General features: G+C 33.3%; 1 protein-coding gene and 1 pseudogene across 2 annotated transcripts; both read left to right on the top strand.

The window, feature by feature from the left end:
• Nucleotides 1–627: 627 nt before the first annotated feature.
• Nucleotides 628–4335, top strand: LOC146943455 (protein FAR1-RELATED SEQUENCE 5-like). Its single transcript, XM_085741723.1, has 4 exons — nucleotides 628–943; nucleotides 1441–1558; nucleotides 1686–3980; nucleotides 4069–4335. Exons 2-4 carry the CDS (start codon nucleotides 1451–1453, stop codon nucleotides 4081–4083), a joined length of 2418 nt encoding a protein of 805 aa, XP_085597849.1. The 5' UTR covers nucleotides 628–943; nucleotides 1441–1450; the 3' UTR covers nucleotides 4084–4335.
• A 12533-nt stretch (nucleotides 4336–16868) lies between these two features.
• Nucleotides 16869–21455, top strand: LOC146943454 (uncharacterized; annotated as a pseudogene). Its single transcript, XR_015025564.1, has 5 exons — nucleotides 16869–17172; nucleotides 18940–19049; nucleotides 19143–19514; nucleotides 20214–20778; nucleotides 20950–21455. The product of XR_015025564.1 is annotated as an uncharacterized LOC146943454 (transcript).
• The last annotated feature ends 652 nt before the right edge of the window (nucleotides 21456–22107 follow it).

Here is a 22107-nt window from a genome sequence, read left to right as displayed (position 1 = left end):
AACTTATAACTTAGACTACTTTTGTAAGATAAAATCTTATATTAGTGTAAAGTTGTGATAAATTTATTTTGTTTCATGTCATTATATTCGATTGTCTTATTGCGAATATAATATAAATGTCATACATGTTAGTCGCAACTAGCAATTTAAAAATCATTTGTTCAAAAATAATCTTCACCTATATCAGACCCGTGCGAAAGCACGGGTGAAAAGTCTAGTGAGTTATAATTTTATACAAACAAAACCTATAAATGTTGGAATCAGGTTTCAATTTTCTTTGTTACAATTTTGTCCACCACTTATTGTACACGATATATTTGATTTCTATTATGCATGTGTTAGTTGGAACAATGGGAAAGGTGGGATGAACGGCATATATTATCTCAACACCAACAACATGAGATAAATGGTTGTGAGGAACGAAAGGTGGCATTTAGCATGCACAAATGTAAGATTTGTGCACCATGCACAAATAACAAAAATACACAAATTTAAGGACAGGTGGCAGTTTTGGTGGGGTGTGGTAACCTGCTGAAAATAAATAAATAATAAAAGGAAAACATATTATAAAGGAAAATATTGATTTTATTGTTTTTGCTGGATACACCCCCCAAAACTTAAACATTGAGAGTAGTAATTCACCCTTGGTAACACATCAGCACAACTAGTTTCTCACATAATTTTTTTTTCACGTTTTCCTTCTTGCATCCTTTTCTCCTTCATGTTCTTCATTTCTTCATAGTTCCAGAAATTTAATATTCACCATCAACCAACCTACCCATTAATGTAAAATTTTCACTCACCATCAACCAATCTATCCATCAATTATTGTTCAATATCAGTTCATTTTTCCATTGAAGGTTGGAGATTGCATCTTAGTTTGGTTTGTAGATCTGAATTCATTGAAGGTGTTGGTAGATTTCTGAAATCTTTAAACTTGAAGGTATGTATAAGCTTGGTAGATATGATGAAGTATGGTTGTTGCATACTAGTACTAGTTTTCATACTTGAAATGCATTTTGAACAAGATGGTCACCATTGAAGTTGTTGTTCTTGAGTGTTCTGAATTTTCGATTTTAGATTTACTTTTATGGAGTAACGCACGGTCGTGCGGATTAAACACATGGTCGTGTGTAATCTTACTGGAATTGTAGTTGGAATTGTACTGAAGCATACACACGACCGTGTGGTTTTTTGGCATGGTCGTGTTCAATCTCACTGGACCTAAACTCAATATGGCCTGGAACACGCACGACCGTGCGTTATATTGACACGGTCGTGTTACAGTTATCAGGAAATTTAATTGGTTTGCACTGAATGGTTTGTACCAAAGCTTCATTGAATAAGTTTTTTTTCTTCTACTAGTATACCCAACTTTGTTTTCCTGCCGTGTTTGGCTATCCAAATGATTGTGTCTAATTGAATTTATGTATGTATTAGGAACATCGAAATGGATATTAGTGAAATTCTTGAAATTTTTCAAGTTTCGAATGTGAGCAACAAAACTGGGGAAGGCAACACAACTGCGGAAGGCAACATAGGTGTGGAAGGTTCAGAGGTATGTCAAAGTGATTACATTGTTGTCTAAAATATTATAGAAGTTGCATATATTAGCGAAAAGCATACGTTAATTACGGTAGTAGGTTTTGCAATTACTAAGTTATTTAGCATGTTATATTCTACAGGACTTGGACAGTGGCTCTTGTTCGGAGAGTTTTGCGTGTTCCTCGGATGATGATATGGAAGACGCGTACAATTCGATGTATGGGTGCAGTTTCGATGATGAATTTGCGGTTGATTGCACGACTGACTTTGAGAAAATTAATTTCAAGGAATTAAGCTCTGATGAAATTATGATGTACCATTTTCCGGATCGTCTAGTTGCATTCAAGTTTTACAATATGTACGGTTGTGTGCACGGATTTGCTGGTAGAAGATCCCGTGTTGTTAAGAACAAGGATGGCGAAGTTATTCAACAAGCCTTTGTTTGTCATAGAGAAGGTCACCGGGATGCAAGGAATGTCAATAATCATGAAAGAAAAAGAGAGCACAAGCCAACTAGTAGGTGTGGGTGTATGGCAAAAATTCTAGTACACGTTGACTACGGTAGTGACCGGTGGTACATAAAAATGTTTGACGATATTCATAATCACACATTTTTGGATGAGAAGTATGAGGGGATGCTACCTGCTCATAGAAAGATGAGTGATTATGACAAATTTCAAATGAAAGCAATGAGAAATGCTGGAATTCCTACGACACGTATCTATGGTCTTTTTGCTTCACAAGCTGGTGGATTCAAAAATCTAGGATATTCAAAAAGGACAATGTACAATGAACAATTCAAGGAGAGGGAGAGGAAGACAACAGATGCAGATGAAGCAGTTGAATTTCTGAAGGGATTGTCTAGGACAGACGATATGATGTTTTGGAGGCACACTGTTAATGAGGATGGAACACTTCGACATTTATTTTGGTGTGATGGGGTTAGCCGTATGGACTACAAGGTGTTTGGAGATGTTTTGGCATTTGATGCTACTTATCGAAAAATTCGATATAATACACCGTTAGTTATTTTTTCCGGAGTAAATCATCACAATCAAAGTGTAATATTCGGCAGTGCAATTGTTGGTGATGAAACTGAGGCAAGTTACGTGTGGCTCTTGCAACAATTTCTTGAGGCAATGGACGGAAAGGCACCTGTGTCGGTTATAACTGACGGAGATTTATCCATGAGGAATGCTATTAGAAGTGTATTTCCACACGCTCATCATCGTTTGTGTGCCTGGCACTTGGCAAGAAATGCATCAAGCAATATAAAAAATCCAAAATTTGTCCCGAAATTCAAACGATGTATGTTTGGTGATTTTGATATCGAAGAGTTTGAAAGTAGGTGGGAGAATTTGGTTGCTGAATTTGAGTTGGAAAATAACAAGTGGATTCATGAGTTGTATCAGAAGCGGAATCAATGGTCAACCGCCCACATTCGGGGTACATTCTATGCTGGTTTTAGAACAACCTCAAGGTGTGAAGGTCTTCATTCTGAATTTGGAAAATATGTTACTGTGCTGTCAAATCTGGTGGATTTTTTAAATCATTTTATCCGGTGGCTGAATTATGTTAGATACAGAGAAATAGAGGCGGATTATGCATCTTCCTTTGGTGAAACCGTTCTGCAAACTCAGCATAAGAGTTTAGAGAAATCAGCTGCAAAACAGTATACAAGGTCAGTTTTCAAGCTTTTTAGGCCTGTATTGGAGAGAGCTTGTCGTTGTAAAATCGAAGAAAAGGTGTGCAATGGTTCCATTTTTAATTATAATGTTTTCAAATACCCTAGAGATGACATTCATTGGACTGTTTCATATTGCCAAGAACGATTAACATTTGAATGCTCTTGCAAGAAATTGGAGACATTTGGTATTCCCTGTGAACATATCGTAGCTGTTTTAGTGTATATGAACATAAGAAAATTGCCGGAATCTGTTGTGATGGAACGATGGACCAAACGTGCTAAAGATGTAATCAATGCCCAAAATGCTAATAGTTCAAGTCACCGGGATCCTGCATTTGTAACTACGTATGTTATGTTTGTGGAGCGTTGTAAGAGGATGGCAAACGCCGTGTTAAAGTGTAACAATCCAGATTACATACACAAAACCATGGAAATGGTTGAACAACACACTGAGACATTGGAATCATTCAACAGGGGTGAAGTTGATGAGATGTTTGTTGTGGGTCCAGAGACAGGAAGAAGCTTAGGTAATCCGCAGCGGCTTAGGAAAAGAGGTGGAGCAGCAGCCGATTCTTCAACTCGAACTGCAAATGCGAAAAAAAAACGGAGCACGCCTAAATGTGGAATATGTGGAGGAAAGGGTCACAATCGCGTGTCATGTCGGTTCCGTCAAGAAGAAACTCAGTCTTCAAATTCCAATCATGAACAAGACTTTTATAATGATAACGAAGATTGGAACATTCCTATGGTATGTATGAAGCTGTTATTGTGTTATTTTGAAATGTCCAAATTCTTATCAATTTTTTGAACTAATTTAATATAATTTGACAATGTAGGATGGCTTGAATTAAAAGTGATAAGTGATGGAGGAGAATGAAGTTTGAAGTATGTTGTTGAAGTGGAGATGTTCGAGGATCGAAGAATTTGTTCGTTTTATGTAGTTTGTTAAAACTGTTTTTGTGGGTTTGTGTATGTTGAGACTTAAGGTTTTGAATTTGTTAAGAAATTTAAAATTATGTTGTTGTGAGCGTTCTTGTTTGAGTTCCCTGAAACTCAAAAGTATTTATCTTGAACTTTATGAGACCAAAAGTAGTTATATTGAACTTTTGCGCGAATTGTGTTTGGGAAGCTGTCTTCATTTACGATTACTGAATGACATTTTATGTTTTTTAATAACGCACGGTCGTGTGTATTAAACACACGGTCGTGTGAAATCTCACTGGAAGTTTGCTTGGATTTGAGCTGAAGCATACGCACGACCGTGTGTATTAAACACACGGTCGTGTGCAATCTCACTGGAAGTTTGCTTGGATTTGTGCTGAAGCATACGCACGACCGTGTGTATTAAACACACGGTCGTGTGCAATCTCACTGCAACTAAACAATTTGCCCTGTACTCACGCACGACCGTGTGTTATATTGACATGGTCGTGTTTAATTTTTCTGGCACTTTATTTTTTTTAAATGGGCATTGACTGACACGTTTGGCATATATTTGACAAGGGCGTGCGTCCAATGTAACCAAGTAATACCATTTTTTCCTGAGTCTAAGTACCGATGTCCGTTTATTTCGCTCGATCGTTTTGATTTTTTCATTTTTCAATCAAATGTATATTAAACCTGAGGCAAATTTTATGACAAAAATATGAAATAAAAATTAATTTTGCCCCGGTAACACTGAATCTTGTTCATGAGTAACATGATTTTGGTTCATCAATCACATTACATATTAACCAAATAGTAGTATACAGAACATCAAAATTTATGGGCCCTTTAGCCAAAACAAATAGTTGATGGCACCCATAAGCAAAAAATCATGTTTCTTAACATGTCTCATCTCCGTATCAAACCACAGTTGACTCCAAAAATCTTGTTTTTTAACGTGTCTCATCTCCGTATCAAACCACAGTCTGATATTTCCTATGTCTATATTGACACTTTTTTCGTATGAACAAGTGCACATATCCAATTGAACCAATCAACAATCATTAACAAAAAATATTTACACAACATACCAGAATATTCATTATGAGTGTGTACCGAGCTAAATAAGTTAAGAGCTAAATAAATTACAACAAAATGATAATTCTTCAAACAAGTTCAGAGCTAAGTAAGGTGTCATAGGTGCAACACGATTATTGTGGACCGGCTGGAGGATATCGCATGTTGAGTTGTTGCGTCTGTGATGCAAGCATTTGTTTGATCAAAACAACCTCCTCATGCGTCCTGTCAGCCTTAGCCTCCATCCTTCGACGCCAATCATCGTCGTCTTGCCTTCCTTCCGTAGGTTGTTGTCCCTCACCCATTTCTTCATCTTGCGCATGCTGCCCTGGAGGTACCTGTGGATCTAAATCAATATAAAGCCAGTTTGCAAGATTTGTTGTGTCAGTTCTCGATGGATCCGGCAACAAAATTGAATCTTCGTCGGATACCAACAATCTAAAATTCTTGCCTTCACCATCTATGTCCCTAACCATATGTATAGTTTTACAAAAATCAATATCAATGGTGTATTTCCCCTCAATGCCAATTTCGTCGGTTGCCAATTTTGCTTTCAACTTCCAACCGATGAAACTAATCAATCCCCCCGCCATCATCTTACCTTTGGGTTGAGCCGCCACATATGCCAAATGGTTTAGAAGGTAGTAGCCAGTGTTTACAGCACGGTTGTTAACCATAGCCCATAGAATGAATAGCTCATCAGCCCTCACCGTTGCCGTTTCTGGCCTACCGAATATGGTGCAGGCCATAACTCTATGTAAATAGCGGAAAACAGGGTTTTGGATCATACTAGCCTTGGCAGTTCTAGATTCAAAATGGCCCCGCCCAGTTATTTGTAACCAAAACTCGTGTTGGTCATAATTTTGAGGCCTATTAACGCGGTTACGAGAGACATGAATGAGCCCCGCGCTTGCGAAACCCATTTTGTCACAAAACTGAGAAAGTGACATGTTGTACTCTACGTTACCGAGGCTAAATGAAACTTTGGAATTTTCTCTATCCGGAACAAAACAGAGGGTACTCATAAATTCAAGTGTAGATGTTACAAAGGTGTAATGCGTATCTCCTACAAAGTCAGTCCAACCTATGTTATTAAGGAGTGTCATAACATTGGATTTTATCCCGAATGCCTCTAAAGCATGTGAATCGGGATACCTATTCACACAAATTTCTCTATTCATAAGCATGTTGTACCTTTCCCGTTCAGATTCGGAGGTCAGAATAATCCCCCTCGCATTTTGTATACCCTTTTTCTTGGTGCAGTGAGAAGTGGAACCAACATCAACTCCCTTTCCCTTAGAAGCCATTTTTGAACACTTTTGTTCCTGTCGCAAACAAAAAAAAATAATTATAAATCAACCTTAAAGAGAAACCACTACCACATTCCCACGACGGCATTTAATTTTCCATTATAGCTGTATTAGTAACAACAATCAAAAATCCCCTTCTCTTTTGATAAGGGTTAGGGTTATGATTAAATTTATATACAAACACAAACACAAGATTCTTAACCAAATAAAACAACCAAATAGTAGTATTTAACATTTCTTGATGATAAAAAAACCAAATTCATACCCAAATAAAAAAAACCAAATTCATATACATATTCATAGACACACTAACAATTTTAACTGCTAGATCAAACATTTGAACTTTGAAATGTGTGGATTTTAATGGATAAATTCCAATTTTAACTGCTAAAAAAATGCACTTGTAATATCAAATCTTACAAGGAAGATCTTTCAAGAGTTTAATAAATAATGAGATTTAAGAATCATATTTTTTTTTAACAAAAAATCAAAAACCCTAATTTATTAACAAGGAAGATTTGGAGAAATAAAGATGAAGAATAAGACATATAGTCAATTACAATGGATTGATTTGGAGAAATGTTGATGAAGGAGAAATAAATATGAAGAATAAGACATATAGTCACTTACAAGGGATTGATTTGGAGAAATAAAGTGAAGAATAAAGATGAAGATGAAGATCTGGAGAGATAAGGAACTATGGGAGAAAAGGGAAGATTTAGATTGATTTGGTGGTTTATCTTCAAAGATTTGGGTGGTTATGATGAAGTGTTGGAGAGATATGGTTGTATGGGAGAAGCAGGTCCTGTGTGTAGAAGCAACTCGTTTGTAACTGTTGAGAATGAGTGAATGGTGGGGCTTAAATGGCTTGTTTTATATTAATTTAAAGCACACGGTCGTGTTTCTGAATGACGCGGTCGTGTGTGAATACTCTGGTCCTTTATGTTAATTTTAAACACACGGTCGTGTTTATGAGTAACACGGTCGTGTGTGAAGACTCTGGTCCTTGTTAATTTCAAACACACGGTCGTGTGTATAAATGACACGGTCGTGTGGACAAAGTACTTGGATGAACGTTCACTGACTAATCAAACTATTGTTATCGAACAACCAAGCTTACAAATCTAACCCTAATGAAAACTATAACCCTAATGACAAGTTTCTTAGACCTAACCAACTTCTAAGATTTCAAAACGACCTATCAAACTCACAACTCTTACCCTAACTGAAAGAATCTTGTAGACAAAGTACTTGGATGAACGTTCACTGACTAATCAAACTATTGTTATCGAACAACCAAGCTTACAAATCTAACCCTAATGAAAACTATAACCCTAATGACAAGATTCTTAGACCTAACCAACTTCTAAGATTTCAAAACGACCTATCAAACTCACAACTCTTACCCTAACTGAAAGAATCTCGTAGTCAAAGTACTTGGATGAACGTTCACTGACTAATCAAACTATTGTTATCGAACAACCAAGCTTACAAATCTAACGCTAATGAAAACTATAACTACAAGATTCTTCGACGTAAACTACTTCCAAAATTTCAAAACGACAGTACTTCGACCTAAACTTCTTGGAAGAATGCTAATAGTTAGATGAATATTACACAACGACTAATCAAACCCACATAACTTACCCTAACAAAAATAATCTTATACGGAAAGTACTTAGATAAATTTTAATTTATTAATCAAGATATTCACTACGTGGATTGTATTTAATTATTTTTTTCTTTATTATTATAAAACTAAATTATAAATTCAATTCAATATATATTACAAATTACATTTTATTTTTTAAACACATTGAAATGAAAATAACATAATAATACATTAATCAAATAAACTCAATAATAAATAATGCAAACATAATTTCTTACAAATTATTTTCTTGCTAATGTATAAATGTTGTGCGTATTTTAATGTCCATTTACCTTGACCCATTCAACAATAATGTACACACTCTGGTCACCAGAATAACCTAAACTTGACATTTTATATTTATTCATTAATTAATATATGTAAACGAGGGTTTTCTAAAATGGTGATTTTCATTTAATTATCTAAATCCAATTAAAACAATAAAACAAAATCTAATTATCTAATTTTTCTCAATTTACTACAACAACCTCTGCTAAATTTTTATTCTTTTTTTATTTAATGTTTCTTTAATTTATAAATATGATTTATTGTATATTTAATTTCTATTATGAATTACATTTTCTTATACCATTAAACCCAATACAAACAGACACACGGTCGTGCTCTTTATCTACACGGTCGTGCTCAAGCCTAGTTTTATTTGACACGGTCGTGCTGTATATTGCCCCGGTCGTGTTCGATCCTGTTTACAGACACACGGTCGCGCTGAAAAACGACACGGTCGTGCTCGCGTTATGGACCTGGTTCTGCTATATAAGCCCAATATAAGGCCCAACAGAACACTTGCCAAAAAAATCCATTAAAAAAGTCTGATTTATTCCATGCGTGGGACCCGCCTGCACAAAGATAACTTGATGGCAGCAGGTCACCTGTCCCACTTTCCCAACAGATCCTGACCGTTCCAATTAAATAGTAATATATCAATGGCTCAAAATTGCTTTCACTTTTAAAATGCACAACTTGTGCATGATGCACAAATATTGTGTTTGTCCATACCAAACCCACCCGTAATAACCTGTAAAGAAAGCACACATGTGCCACCTACTGATGAAGACGCATTAGTTATTTGAGCAAATATCAATGAGATTAACAAAAAGTCGTCATCTGCTTTTTTGATGGCATTGAACATATAGAACCCCTCTTTTCAAAAGCTTAATTTAAATTTCACCTTGTTTGACAATGATGATATTTAAGTTTGTTGTAAAATTTAGTCATTGAAATTTTAAGGTGACAATTTGATTTTATAACTTTTTTTTGAAAGAATTTGATTTTATAACTTTATGAAGTGTGTGTTTGGTTTTGCGGTGACCAAAATTGATTTTGATTGAATTGATTTTGGTTAAAAGTGAGTTGAACATAAGTTGATTTATGTTTGAATACCTTAACATAAAAGTGATTCTTATCAACTCATGATGTTTGGATAATTTGAATAAAAATTGATTTTGAATGTGTAATTACCAAAAAAGGTTCCAATACGTATATTAAAAATAGATTTAATTTCTATTTTATATAATTATTTAAATTTAATTTGTATTATTAATTTCAATTATTTACATAAAGAATTGTTTTCACAATTTTTTACAGATTTTTCTAGGTGAATTTTTTTTATAGATTATTAAATTATATATATAATAGTTTTTTTTTGAACAAATATATAATAGGTTGATATAATAAAAGAATTCCAAGAAATCTATAGTAAGATAAAAATGGGTTTGGAAACTCAACATTGAAAAAAATTGCAACTCACCAACAAAATTAATCTGAACGTCAACAAAAATAAAACAATAACCTGCTAACTCAGCCAGGAAAACTATAAAATCGATGGTTGTTGAATGAAATGAAAATAAGGATAAACATGGAAATTGGGAGCAGCTATTATTAAAATAACTAATCAAGTTGAATTAATTTCCACCGTGACCGCAGAAGCTACAAGTACTAGCTTCCATGTGAATCGATTTTGAGGTCTATAATCAATTTGAAAAATGGTTATCCAAACACTTGTATTTTTTAATAAACTCAGGTATACCTTTTTAAACTCATGTTTGAGGTTTCTAAACGCACAACCAAACGAGTGCGAAATGGTAATTATCAAAGGTCGACAATTTCATTGAATTTTTATGTCATCTAACAAGGTAAACAGTACAAAGTTGAAACGTCTTGGACAATTTGGATTTCACCGATTCTTTGCTTCCAATTATCTAATGTAAATTTTACTCTCAGTACCTCACACTTATACGTTTTACTCTTACATTTTTTAAAATCTCTATTTTGACTTCTCACTTAAAAAAAAAAAACTTATTTCTTTTAAGATTTATTTTTCTTACACAATCAAATTTTCAAAATATAAAGTGGGTGTTTCAAGATTTCAAAAACAAAAAATAACATAACACTCCGGCAACTCAATTAATCCTCTCAATTAATGTGTAGAGCTCGTACTTGACAACATTTTAGTGGGCTCTATTTTGTTTTTTATAGAATGGTGGTGGGTTTATCTACACCCACCGATTATTTTTTGAAGAATCTAACATAAAGTTAGTATTTGAGTCATTAGATATTTTTAACTTTAGAGTCCGGAAATCCAATTCATATAAATATTTTCTTATAAAAAATAATACAAGTAAAGATCAGTGTTAATATTTACATTTTTTTTACACCCACTGATTATTTTCTGAAGAATCTAACATAAAGTTAGTATTTGAGTCATTAGATATTTTTAACTTTAGAGTCCGAAAATCCAATTCATATAAATATTTTCTTATAAAAAATAATACAAGTAAAGATCAGTGTTAATATTTACATTTTTTTTAAGAAGTTAAAATGAAATATATTATTGAAAGTTTGGAAAAATCAGCACAAGAAGTGCAAAGAAAAAACCAGTTGAAAGAGTGTCAATTTACATCGGAATAACAAGGTAACATAACAAAAAAATGGGGTGAAGTGCCAAGACCTCCTAATACAGATCAATTCCCAAACAAGGTAAGGGATTCAACCACAAAAAATGATAAGAGTAAACAAAGTTAGGGTGATTCGCTTTCAGCCACCAGAATTATTGAAGCTTAACTTTGTCGAGTAATTGATCAAGCGATGCCTCCTTTTAGTGAAAGGGCGTTTCTTTCAATCCAAATCACCCACACACAAGATAGTCATATCAGATTAAAAACTGACCAAATACTTTTAAAAAACCCACCTAAGGTGCCAAATTGATATTTACATTAAATCACTTAATATCACTTTAATTTACACTTACCTAAGATTCTACTCCAAATAAATTAGTGATGTGCAAAATACAGTGGTTCGTTGATTTTATTTATTTACGAATTAAGTAATCCAGGGCCAGGCATATGTATGTGTCCATTACATTATCAGCCTAGTTGCTACATTGTCACAGTAGAGGACAGGCACACGTTAACAATCCAACCACCATGAAAGTTGCTGTAGGCATATATCAAATTTTTGTTGGTTGGATAGTTCTTAAATTTGTCATTTTCTCTTGGTGTTGCACCAAACCCAGGTTTTTTGTGCTCACTCTTCACTTTTTTTTTTTTCGAGGGTTCACTCTTCACATATGTCACACGTCAAAAATCATTAAAAAAAGTTATATATAAAACAAAATTTGGAGTTTCAAATTGTTTGTTTACATCATAAAGTTATTCGACGATAAAACCTACTCTTTACTCCTTGAAAAGAAAAAAAGAAGAAAAAAAAAGTCTTTACGTATCCTTGGTATTTTCTACCAACAATGTCAACCACGAGTCCATGACTAATGAAAAAAAAAATCACATGAAGCCTCGGTGTGTGTTTGGTTCAGCTTTGGATATAATTGATTTTGACAGAATTGATTCTGACATAATTGATTATGAGAGAATTGATTTGTGTTTGGATACAATAATGTAGAATTGATTAAACAAACTGAATGTTGTTTGGATAGTTTTTATCAAAATTGATTTTGAATGTATAATTACTAAAATAGACATAGCTAAATTCAAGTAAATGTGCATAGTTGAATGTATATGTATATCAATACTAAATGTAGATATATTATTTAATTTAAATAAATAAATTTTCTATATATTAATTTAAAGCATAATAAATACGATCATTAAACTAATTTTTTTACAAAATATTTGTTCATATATTATATATTTTTTGATAAAATATATTTAAGTTAAATAATACTAGAATTAGTTGCAAAAAATGATAAAATATAGCGTAAAAGAAAGGTAAAAGAAAAAATACAGTAAATCTGAATGGGGACACTGTAAAGGAAAATCTAAAACTTGGTAACTCATGACCATAAACATTTTTCGTGGGCTAATTTGGGCGGTTAAGTTTTCTTATTAAATTTGGTTCATCAAATTAATTGCAAAGCAAAATGAAGGAGAATTGATAAAGGGCAATGAAGGAAAATAATAGGTTGTGATAATCAAAATATTAAATTTAATGTAGAATTGATTCTAGGAAAGTCAAAAGCTAGGAATTGTAGCTTTAAGGAGAATTGTTTTTGGAGGATAGAAGCAATTCTCAAAAGCCAAAACCAAACAACATTGAAAACTCAATTTCCAATTTTGAGGTTTGTATAAGTGCTTCTTGTTGCTGAAAAGCCAAAACAAACAGACCCTCAGTAGAATTTCTTAGCTCATTACTTTCGTAAACAAAAGAAAAGGTGTAGTTAATAGTCAAACACACTTACATTAATCTTTTATATTTTTGAAAGTTTGAAACTAAGAAATTCTACTTAAGGTTCTTTTGAATTGGTTATTGACTCGTTCTCATTGTTCTTCGCTTTTGCGCCATCGATATTTGTTTTTGAACCATTGTTTTGTGGTTCTCAGATCTAAGCTAATATTTACTAAAGTACCCCATCCGTCTCTAAATTATAGTCGTTTAAGGTTTGTGCACAGTTATTAAGAAAATGATTAGTTGGGTTGATTTTGATAGTAAAATTAGTGTCATTTACTAAAACACCCTTATTAATTGTAGTTAGTGGAGTAATTAAGTTGGATGAAATTCAATAAATAATGGTATATTAATGGAAAAAAATAATAAATGCTGCATTGGTATTCTAAAGTGACAATTATTCTAAGAAAAAGAAAAAATGGTAAAGTGACAATTATTGTGAGACGGAGGGAGTATATGTGTAGAATACGAGGAGACCGTTGTTAGAATAGGTAAATGAGAATGAACAACCATTTACATGTTTTGGGACAACCAAAGTACATAGAAACAGAGTGATTGACGCAAAATCAAAGTAATGGAAAGAAGAAAAAGTTTCCGTGAGCATAACTCAATTGGCAGGGATATGCATTGTTGTATGCAGGGGTTGGGGTTCGAACCCCGGACACCCCACTTATTCACTTTGAAAAATGTGAATTATAACCACACCACTAGGCTACCTGACCCAAAAAAGAACAAAATAATTGTTCTTTTAACATTTTTTCTCGGTCTCAAAATTATTGTCACTTTAGAATATAAATGCATAATTTATTTTTTCTTACTATTATACCCTTATTTATTAAATTTAATCCAACTTAACTACTTTAACAATTACAGTTAATAATAGTAATTTAGTAAATTACACTAATTTTATTATTGAAATCAACACAGTTAATCATTTTCATAAAAATCAAGGAAGGAGTACACACAATGTGTTTCTACTTTCTTCTCTATTTTATGACGGAAGGAGTACACGCAATGTGTCTCTATTTTATGACGGAAGGAGTACACACAATGTGTTTCTTCTTTCTTCTCTATTATTTTGGTTTCCGTGTTAATACTTTGCTTTTCTTTGTAAATTTACGGCTGTTTTAAAAATTGTCACATAAACGATTCTTCAAATAACACACCTCTTCCCGAATATCATTCATATTTGTTAGAAAATATGGCTTATTAATTTCACTGTGTAACTTGTCTTGGTATAGTTTCTAATTTCATTTTCCAACCATATAACATTTGGTAGGTTACAATGAAATTCACAAGAAAATGCTCTCGAAGTTCAAATATTTCATTCAGTCCTATTTATAAAAGACATTTTGATCAATAAAATTTAATATATCTGATTAAAAATTTGGTCTAGAAGCATTAACTTTTATTGACATGAAAATATAAAATTGAGCCTAATATGATCGGTAAGTCTACTTAAAGACTCATTTCATATCAGTCTCAAATTATGTGTCATCTTTTATAATATTTTGTCTCAATAGATTTTTTGAAAAAACCTTAACCTGTTCTATTTTAAAAATTGGTTCGATCAAGTAGGCTCAATTTTTTTTTTTTTTTTGGGTTACAAGTAGGCTCAACTTTAGATCCATGTTAACCCACTTCCAACTTTAATTAACAATTTTTCACTGATGCTGAATCATACTGAATTAATTATCCACGTGTTTTCAAATACAACCTGTCTCCCCTAATATGGGTTGGGAATGAAGAGCGTTGGCCAATCCAAATAATAGCTGTCATCTAATTTACGTGTAACTTAAAAAAAAAAAAAAATCTAATTTACGTGTGACATGCACATATCCATAGTCTCCTTGGTTTGCAAAAAAAGAAATATGCACTTCTCAATTCCACGTGCTTGGGGTTTATTAGTCAATTTGTTAGCTTAATCCTCACAAAAGCGAAAAATAACTACATACACAGTCATACACACTTTCTACCAAAAAAGAAACTCAGTCATATACACTAGCATAACCCATATACCATTATAATATCATCATACATTTTTTTAAAGGTATTATAGTTATAATATCATACATTTTTTTAGAGGGATAATATCATACATGACTAGTTAACAATTAAAGAATACAAAAGATGTTAAAAAAATTTCTTAAAAAAAAAAGATGTTAGAATAAGTAAGTGTCATGCTAACATGCGGTCTAAAAACAATAGTCAATAATTTAAAATATAAATAATTGATTAAATAGTCTAATTTTTTTTCTTTAAACTCTTAAAAAAGTGTCTTTCGTTAACATTTTCCAATAAAATAAAAGTCCAATCAATATTTGACATTATTTTATTGACTCAAATTTGTCAAAGAACACAATGCTACTCATATAATTTGGTAAAGTAGGTATCTATAATCCAATCAATCAATGTTATTGTCGAGTAGCACTTTGGTGACATTAATGTCACCGTGACATTAAATCTGGGCCACACAAAGGTGTTTGTGTGGCCAAGATGAAAATTGCTTTTCTGACATAGAATACTTCCTATTGACACATGAAAATGACCAAATTACCCCCAGCGGTTGTTAACTACCGCTGGGAAACACGCCGGTAGTTAACTACCGCTGAGTGCCAGCGGTTGTTAACTACCGCTGGAAAATGGCTTCTGTGCTTATTCCAAACTGCACTTTCAAACCAGAACAATAAAGCTGATACGGGAGATGGAACAAGATGGAACAAGAGAAGAAATTGATATTTTTTGGGGCTCTAAAACAGCAATAGAGCTGCTGCAAGTTAAGAACGGTGTCAAAAACAAATAAAAATATCAAGAGAAAAAGAGAGGGGAAAAAAGGTGAGGAAGATTAAAAGAAAACAAACATGTCATGATCAATTTGTTCATCAATTCTACCATAATTAAGGTGTGTGTTTATTATATACCTATTAATTTTTTAGTGACTAACAATCTCCTTGCAACATCCTTTCCAATAAATTAATGAAACAACAATGAATTTGATTGTGTTGTGATTGGTAAATGGTAACATTTGATTTAGGGGAATCATGTAAAAAAAATTGAGTTAAATAAGAATGAATTTATGGGTTTTTTGTTGAGTAAAGAAGACAGAGATGGAGAAGAAGAAAAGAAGGCAGAGAAAGAAGACAGAGAAAGTGAAAGAAATGAATTGAGCGGTAGTTAACTACCGCTGGGTTCTCAACGGTAGTTAATTGCCGCCGGGTCCTCAACGGTAGTTAACTACCGCTGGGGGTAATTTGGTCATTTCCATGTGTCAATAGGAAGTATTCTATGTCAAAAAAACAATTTTCGGCCAAGATAGATGTGTTGTGTGGCCCAGATGCTATGACACCAAAAATGCGTGGCCCAGATTTAATGGCACGGTGACATTAATGTCACCAAAGTGCTACCCGTTATTGTCATGTAAAGCTTTTATTTAAATATTAAACAAATTTTATCTAAAGAATATTATTATCCAATCAAACTTCAACGTATACAATATATACCATACTCCACGCCACGTAACGCAGCCGCGCTACGTGTGATGTAGCACAGGTATATCGACTAATTGTAAAAAAATATTTTATCTTAATTAATTATAACCAGTTGATTTCACTTTGTTTACTTCTATAATCTTTACTAGTGGGATTTCTACTATGATCACACATTGATTAAATTATATCCATGATGATAAGAATGTAATAAAAAAATGATTATGGGTGGGAATAGGATATTCCCCCGGCTTTATACTCTTGTATTGTACTCTTTCTTTTTCACCTTTGCTTCCCCTCAACGTTCGGTAGCCTAAAAAGTTAACCCTAAAATTAAAAAAAAGGAAATTAGTGATACGAGTTTACATTTGCCAGCGTAAATCACACTATAGAGAGGTTATTACAGTTGCAAAGTGTAAACTGTGAATAAATTAAAATTAAATCAAATTTAATACTGTAGTTAATTAGAGAGAGAAACAGAGAGAAAGAGTGAGAGAGGCATAACCACCAGCAACAACACCATCATAACAACGCGTTGTAGAGAGAGAGAGAGAGAGATTCCAGATGCTTTGGCAATGGGGAAAATTGGAAAAGATGAAGAACACGCGCAACAAGAAGAACAGAGGCAAAACGATGAAGGTGCACGGTGTTCGGTGATTCGAAGAGCTTTCAGTTTCAAGTGTTTATTCATTCTCTTTTTCAGTTTAGCGGCTTTCGTTTCTGTAATCTTTTGGATTATTCCTAAACACAAATTCGAAGCTAGTTTTGTTGCTAATGATGTAATTAAGCATAGAGGTAAACTCTCCACTTTCAATTTCGTGTTTTGATTTTATGTTTTCGCTATTTCATTTTCTTATTGTGATTATTTCAGTTATTTATTGTTTATTTCGCTGTATTCGATTGGATTTGAGGTGTATTGAAACGGTTTTTTGATTCTGATGCTATTTGTCATAATTAGGTTTTGATGTGTTTTGAGTGAATTACAGTGTAATTTAATTTCGACTTCTTCGTTATTAGTTGAATTGATGAATTATAATTTTATACCGATTATGGTGTTTGTGATCACTTTTGAGTTTTGAGTTTTGTCTGACGATTTCAAAATTCAAAAGTAGGGATTAGATTTTTTTTTTTGGATCAAATTCAGGTATAACATGTTAAGTGGATCAGCAAGAATATCTTTGAAACCGTGATTCATGCCTATTATAGATTGTTGATTTCGGAGGTGAAAATAGTATGATAGCATCGGATGCGCGTAATTAGGGCGTGTGATTACTGATTACTATTTGACTTCCCTTACATGTTAATGAGATATGCATACAAACATTCTTATTGAGGTGTGTTTATGGGAATACATGATGTTAATGAAGATTTAAATCGTCAGTAAGTGGCTATTGAGTCATTGTTGACTTGCTGTTGGACTCTTCGGCAAGATCCATACTTTGTATGAGAGTATTATGATTTATGGTTGGTAAGAGGAGCGTGCAAAACTGGAAAAACATTATCTTGTTGAAAATTTAAATCGTCAATTAGTGGCTATTGACTTATTGTTGACCTGCACCTTAGCAATTGTTGTTTGCCTTATCGGCAAGATCCATACTTTGTATTGAGATAGTATTATGATTTATGGCAGGCAAGAGAAATGCTAGCAACACACCTTTTTTCACAACTCTAGAAGACTCTTGATGTTTTGGTCTATTTTTGAAATAATCACTATAGTAACTATCTTACCTTGTAAATTGTTCACTTTTTTTGAAAATATGTTGTCAAACGTTCCTCTTTTTGGTAAATGTAGACAATTTGTCATTTTTACCTTCAGGTAAATCATATAAGCAATTTGTGTTGCTTTTTTTAATTTTGATTGTAATAATAGTTACTGTTGGAAATAGAATGGAATTAATATTTATTTCCAAGTAGTATTACAACTATTAGATTACTACATGTATAGAAGTAAGATAGATTCGTTGTATCTGATCTTTTAGGTAACAGAGTCAGTCTAATCATTCATTTTGTAAATTGCATTCAGAATTTATTATCTTTGTAATCTTGATTTCCTAAATGTATCATTCTGCTGAGTGTTCTACTCACTCAAGCATATTCAGAATCTGGGAATCAGCTGCTTACTACTGTAATACAGCCTGACAATGCTTCATCACAGATAATTCTTTTGCATTATTACTAGTTTCTAAATACAGTTAGAGAATTGAGGATATTTATTCCAAATCCTGGAAAATTGTGAGTTCCATAAATTTAAACTTTGAAGGAAAATATAATTCACTTCATTGATAGATTTGTAATGTGTAATTGTCACCAAAATAACTAAATTTTTTAGGTTGCACATTGATATCTTTTACTGGTGAAAACAAATTTATTTTGCAGTTCACATCCTTTGTACTGCACTATACATGTGATCCGTGCAACTATCACTCATAAGTTTGTTATGGTTTCTTTTTGTATTATTTTCCTGCGATTAATCTTCTGTGTTGAGATCTTCATTTGAATTCTTATTGTTGGTGACATTACTGAATTTATTGACGATAATTGTTTTCCTCGACCAATTTTCAGCTCATGTTCAAGCATCCTTCAGGCTGGAAAAACCAGTTTCACAGCTTATTCCATACATTGAAAGATTAGAAGATGAAATATTTGACGAAATATCTCTGCCAAACACGAAGGTATTAGCCAAGCTTCTTCTCTTACATTTTTTTCCTCAGGTCTCTCTACCCAGACATAAAAAGTGGCTAATAAGCTAGTTACTCTTAACACAGGTGGCTATCCTATCCATCCACAAAAGTGTTGCACCTAATTGGTCTGACGTGGTATTTGGTGTCCTCTCTGATCCAATGAACGTTCCAATAAATCCAGTGTACTTGAGTGTGCTGAAGTCATCACTAATTGACCTGTTTCTCCAGCAAACCTACCTGACTGTAACAACATCAGTATTTGGGAATGCATCTTTGTTTGAGATCTTAAAGTTTCCTGGTGGGTTGACTGTAATACCAGTGCAGTCTGTTTCTATGTGGCAGATACGTGAGGTTCTGTTTAATTTTACTCTTCATCATTCCATATCTGAAGTCCTGGATAACTTTGATGATTTTGAGGAAGAATTGAAGTTTGGATTGCATCTGAAGTCTGATGAGGTGCAGCCTCATAACCTGTTTCACTTAATATTTTGAGAATTGCAATTTGGGTTTATAAGTGCCATTTCACTCAAAAGTCAAAACCTTAAAGTTGCAATACCTTTCTGACTTCTCTCAAAATCAGATAGAATTTAATCAAAACAAAATTTTCTTGTCTGGTTTTTTTATATTTTGTTAACAATTTTCTGAAATATTCATGGAAGGAAAGGAACAAAGAAAGACGAATTTCTAATTTTTAACTTAAAGAATAAAGGCTGTTGAAGTTTATTCCACAAGAAAGATTCATTATTTATTGTTGTTGCTGCTGTTACTGTTATTATTTTGCATTTTTTGGTCAAAGATTAAAACCTAGTTCTCTATTGGTTAATAACTAGAAGCTGATAACTAATGGCGGGTCTCTGGCAATATTTTAGGGTGTACCTTTTTGAGTGGGTGAAAAACAATTTTCATTAATAAAAAGTCCAGATGCATTGCCATTTTCTACATTCTTGTTTTCATGTAATTTTATTAGTTTTCAAATTTACAATTTTCTTTCTTTGCCTAATCAAACTAGCATAGCCTAAATCATGAGTTGATTAAGAATGAGTAAATTGCTATGTTTAATACCTTGAGCAAATGAAATTTAAATTTTAGAAGTTGGAAGTAAGTACATTCACAGATTGATATAACAAGCATTTGCATAATTGTTTGCCATTGCAGAATGTGTATGTGCAAATAACAAATGCACGCGGCTCAACAGTAGCTTGTCCTGTAGTAGTGCAGGCTTCAGTCATGCGAGGGTTTGAGAGCCTTTTGCCACAAAGATTGAAACAAATAGCTCAAACAGTAAAACACACTGCTGGAAACAATCTTGGCCTTAATAACGTAGTTTTCGGCCAAGTCAGAGAAATCAGGTTATCTTCTTTACTGAAGGATACGCTACATGCTTACTCACCAGCTCCTGCTCCATCCCCACAGTTAACTGATCACTCTGAGCCATTAATTTCACCATATCATGCTCCCTCTTATTCTCCTATATCCCCAGCAACTGCTAAGACACCTTGTTTTGACCGTGAAGTATCCTCACCTTCACCGTCCATTGTGACTGAGCATCCTCCAGCTTATTCTCCTGCTGATTCCCCTATATCATATACTTCCAGCCACACAACTCGGGTTTCTCCTGATCTGCCACGTGCAGCCGATGTTTCTCATGGAGTCAAGCTTCGCCAAGACGAGGAGAGATCCAAAAAATTGGCTTCTCAGTTACTTAGTCCATCCTCTCCATGTAAGTTTATCTGTCATAGTAGACCCTTCTTTCCTTTCTATTGCTTCGATATAACTAGAACTGACAATACTTGATAAGATTAGATTCTTTCATTCACTTTATAAATTCATCGAGCTCCTGTCACTGGACTTGCTTTAATGTCTCACTGCTTGTTTTTTCCCTTCTGTGCAGCTTCAGCAGGCGGTGATTTCCACGGAGAAATCTTGCTAATGGGATTTTGTATGCTATCAGTATCTCTTCTTTTTCTCTGATATTACATTTCAATGATATAAAGACGATGCCTAATGAAGGATCCACAAGCCATGCAAGGACTATAGCTTAATGATGCTTCAAAAGTTTTGCACAGACAAAGGACGAAGCTTCCGACAAATTTTAATTAATGTCTATATTTTCATACTGGCATGCAACCACATTGTAAAGCTTTGGTGGGTTAAGGTCAAAGCCAGAAAGTTGGCAGGCCTCTCATTTAGAACTATATTATCCTATATGAAGCTTTAAATTGATCCCAAAGGGGTCAACTAACAAACGGCATGATCTGAAGCAAAATCAGGTGTAGATGTCAAAAGAACCATTCTTTGTATTTGATCAAGTGTAAAAATTTCAATTAATGGGTTCTTTGAGCATCTGAATCTGTAAGACATCTGCAGTAATATCCAACAAAGATTAGTTTTTTCACACTCTGTATAGTTCCTCTCTCTCCCTGCCCTAACCTTCTCCTTGCTTCCAAAAGTAAATGAGAATTCAATTTTATACAAAGGATAGATATGAGTAAAATGTACGAGTAGGAATCTTGTTTATTTCTCAAAAATAAAATAAAATAAAGAACTCTATTAATATGATTTTGGGTGTTTTAAAGTTTAATTATGCCATAGTTCTTAAAATATGTGTTTTTATATGCATAAAATTATGGTAACAGAGTCTTTAGCCTACAAGGAAAACATTGAAATGTGAAGAAAAAAAGTAGATGCATTTGAGAGCAATATGGATACTCTCGTTTTCCTCCATCCTTTTTTCGGAGGAGATTTACAGAAGATCAATTTTGCTTGTGTAAGGTTTAACAAAATTATTTTGATGTCACTCTTGTGTCTATTTAAAAAACCTCACGCATTTAGAAAACCAATTTTTCTTTGTCATTGTTCTCGTGAGAATATTTCAGTTGATAGAGACATCAAAATATATATATAGAGGCCGAAGTGTCAACTATGAATTCTCAATTACTCACTTTTTGTTGCAAATTATGTATTTATTTTTCCTAAAATTTCTTATTAGAAATTATAAATTAGTATATATACTAAAGTTTGTTCCAAATATCAAGTCAAAGGTTTGATA

The sequence above is a fragment of the Medicago sativa genome, chromosome 2 (assembly GCF_051527215.1).
Source record: "Medicago sativa cultivar Bolivia chromosome 2, Bolivia_mono, whole genome shotgun sequence".
NCBI classification, from domain to species: Eukaryota; Viridiplantae; Streptophyta; class Magnoliopsida; order Fabales; family Fabaceae; genus Medicago; species Medicago sativa.
Note: the sequence above shows the minus strand (reverse complement) of the source record. Positions and strands in the feature narration are given on the sequence as shown.

Excerpts from the sequence above, each read along its gene's own strand:
- LOC146943455 (XM_085741723.1), top strand. The coding sequence starts at position 1,451 with ATGGATATTAGTGAAATTCTTGAAATTTTTCAAGTTTCGAATGTGAGC. Across the intron at positions 1,559-1,685 it reads TAGGTGTGGAAGGTTCAGAG|GACTTGGACAGTGGCTCTTG; the intron begins GTATGTCAAAGT and ends TATATTCTACAG.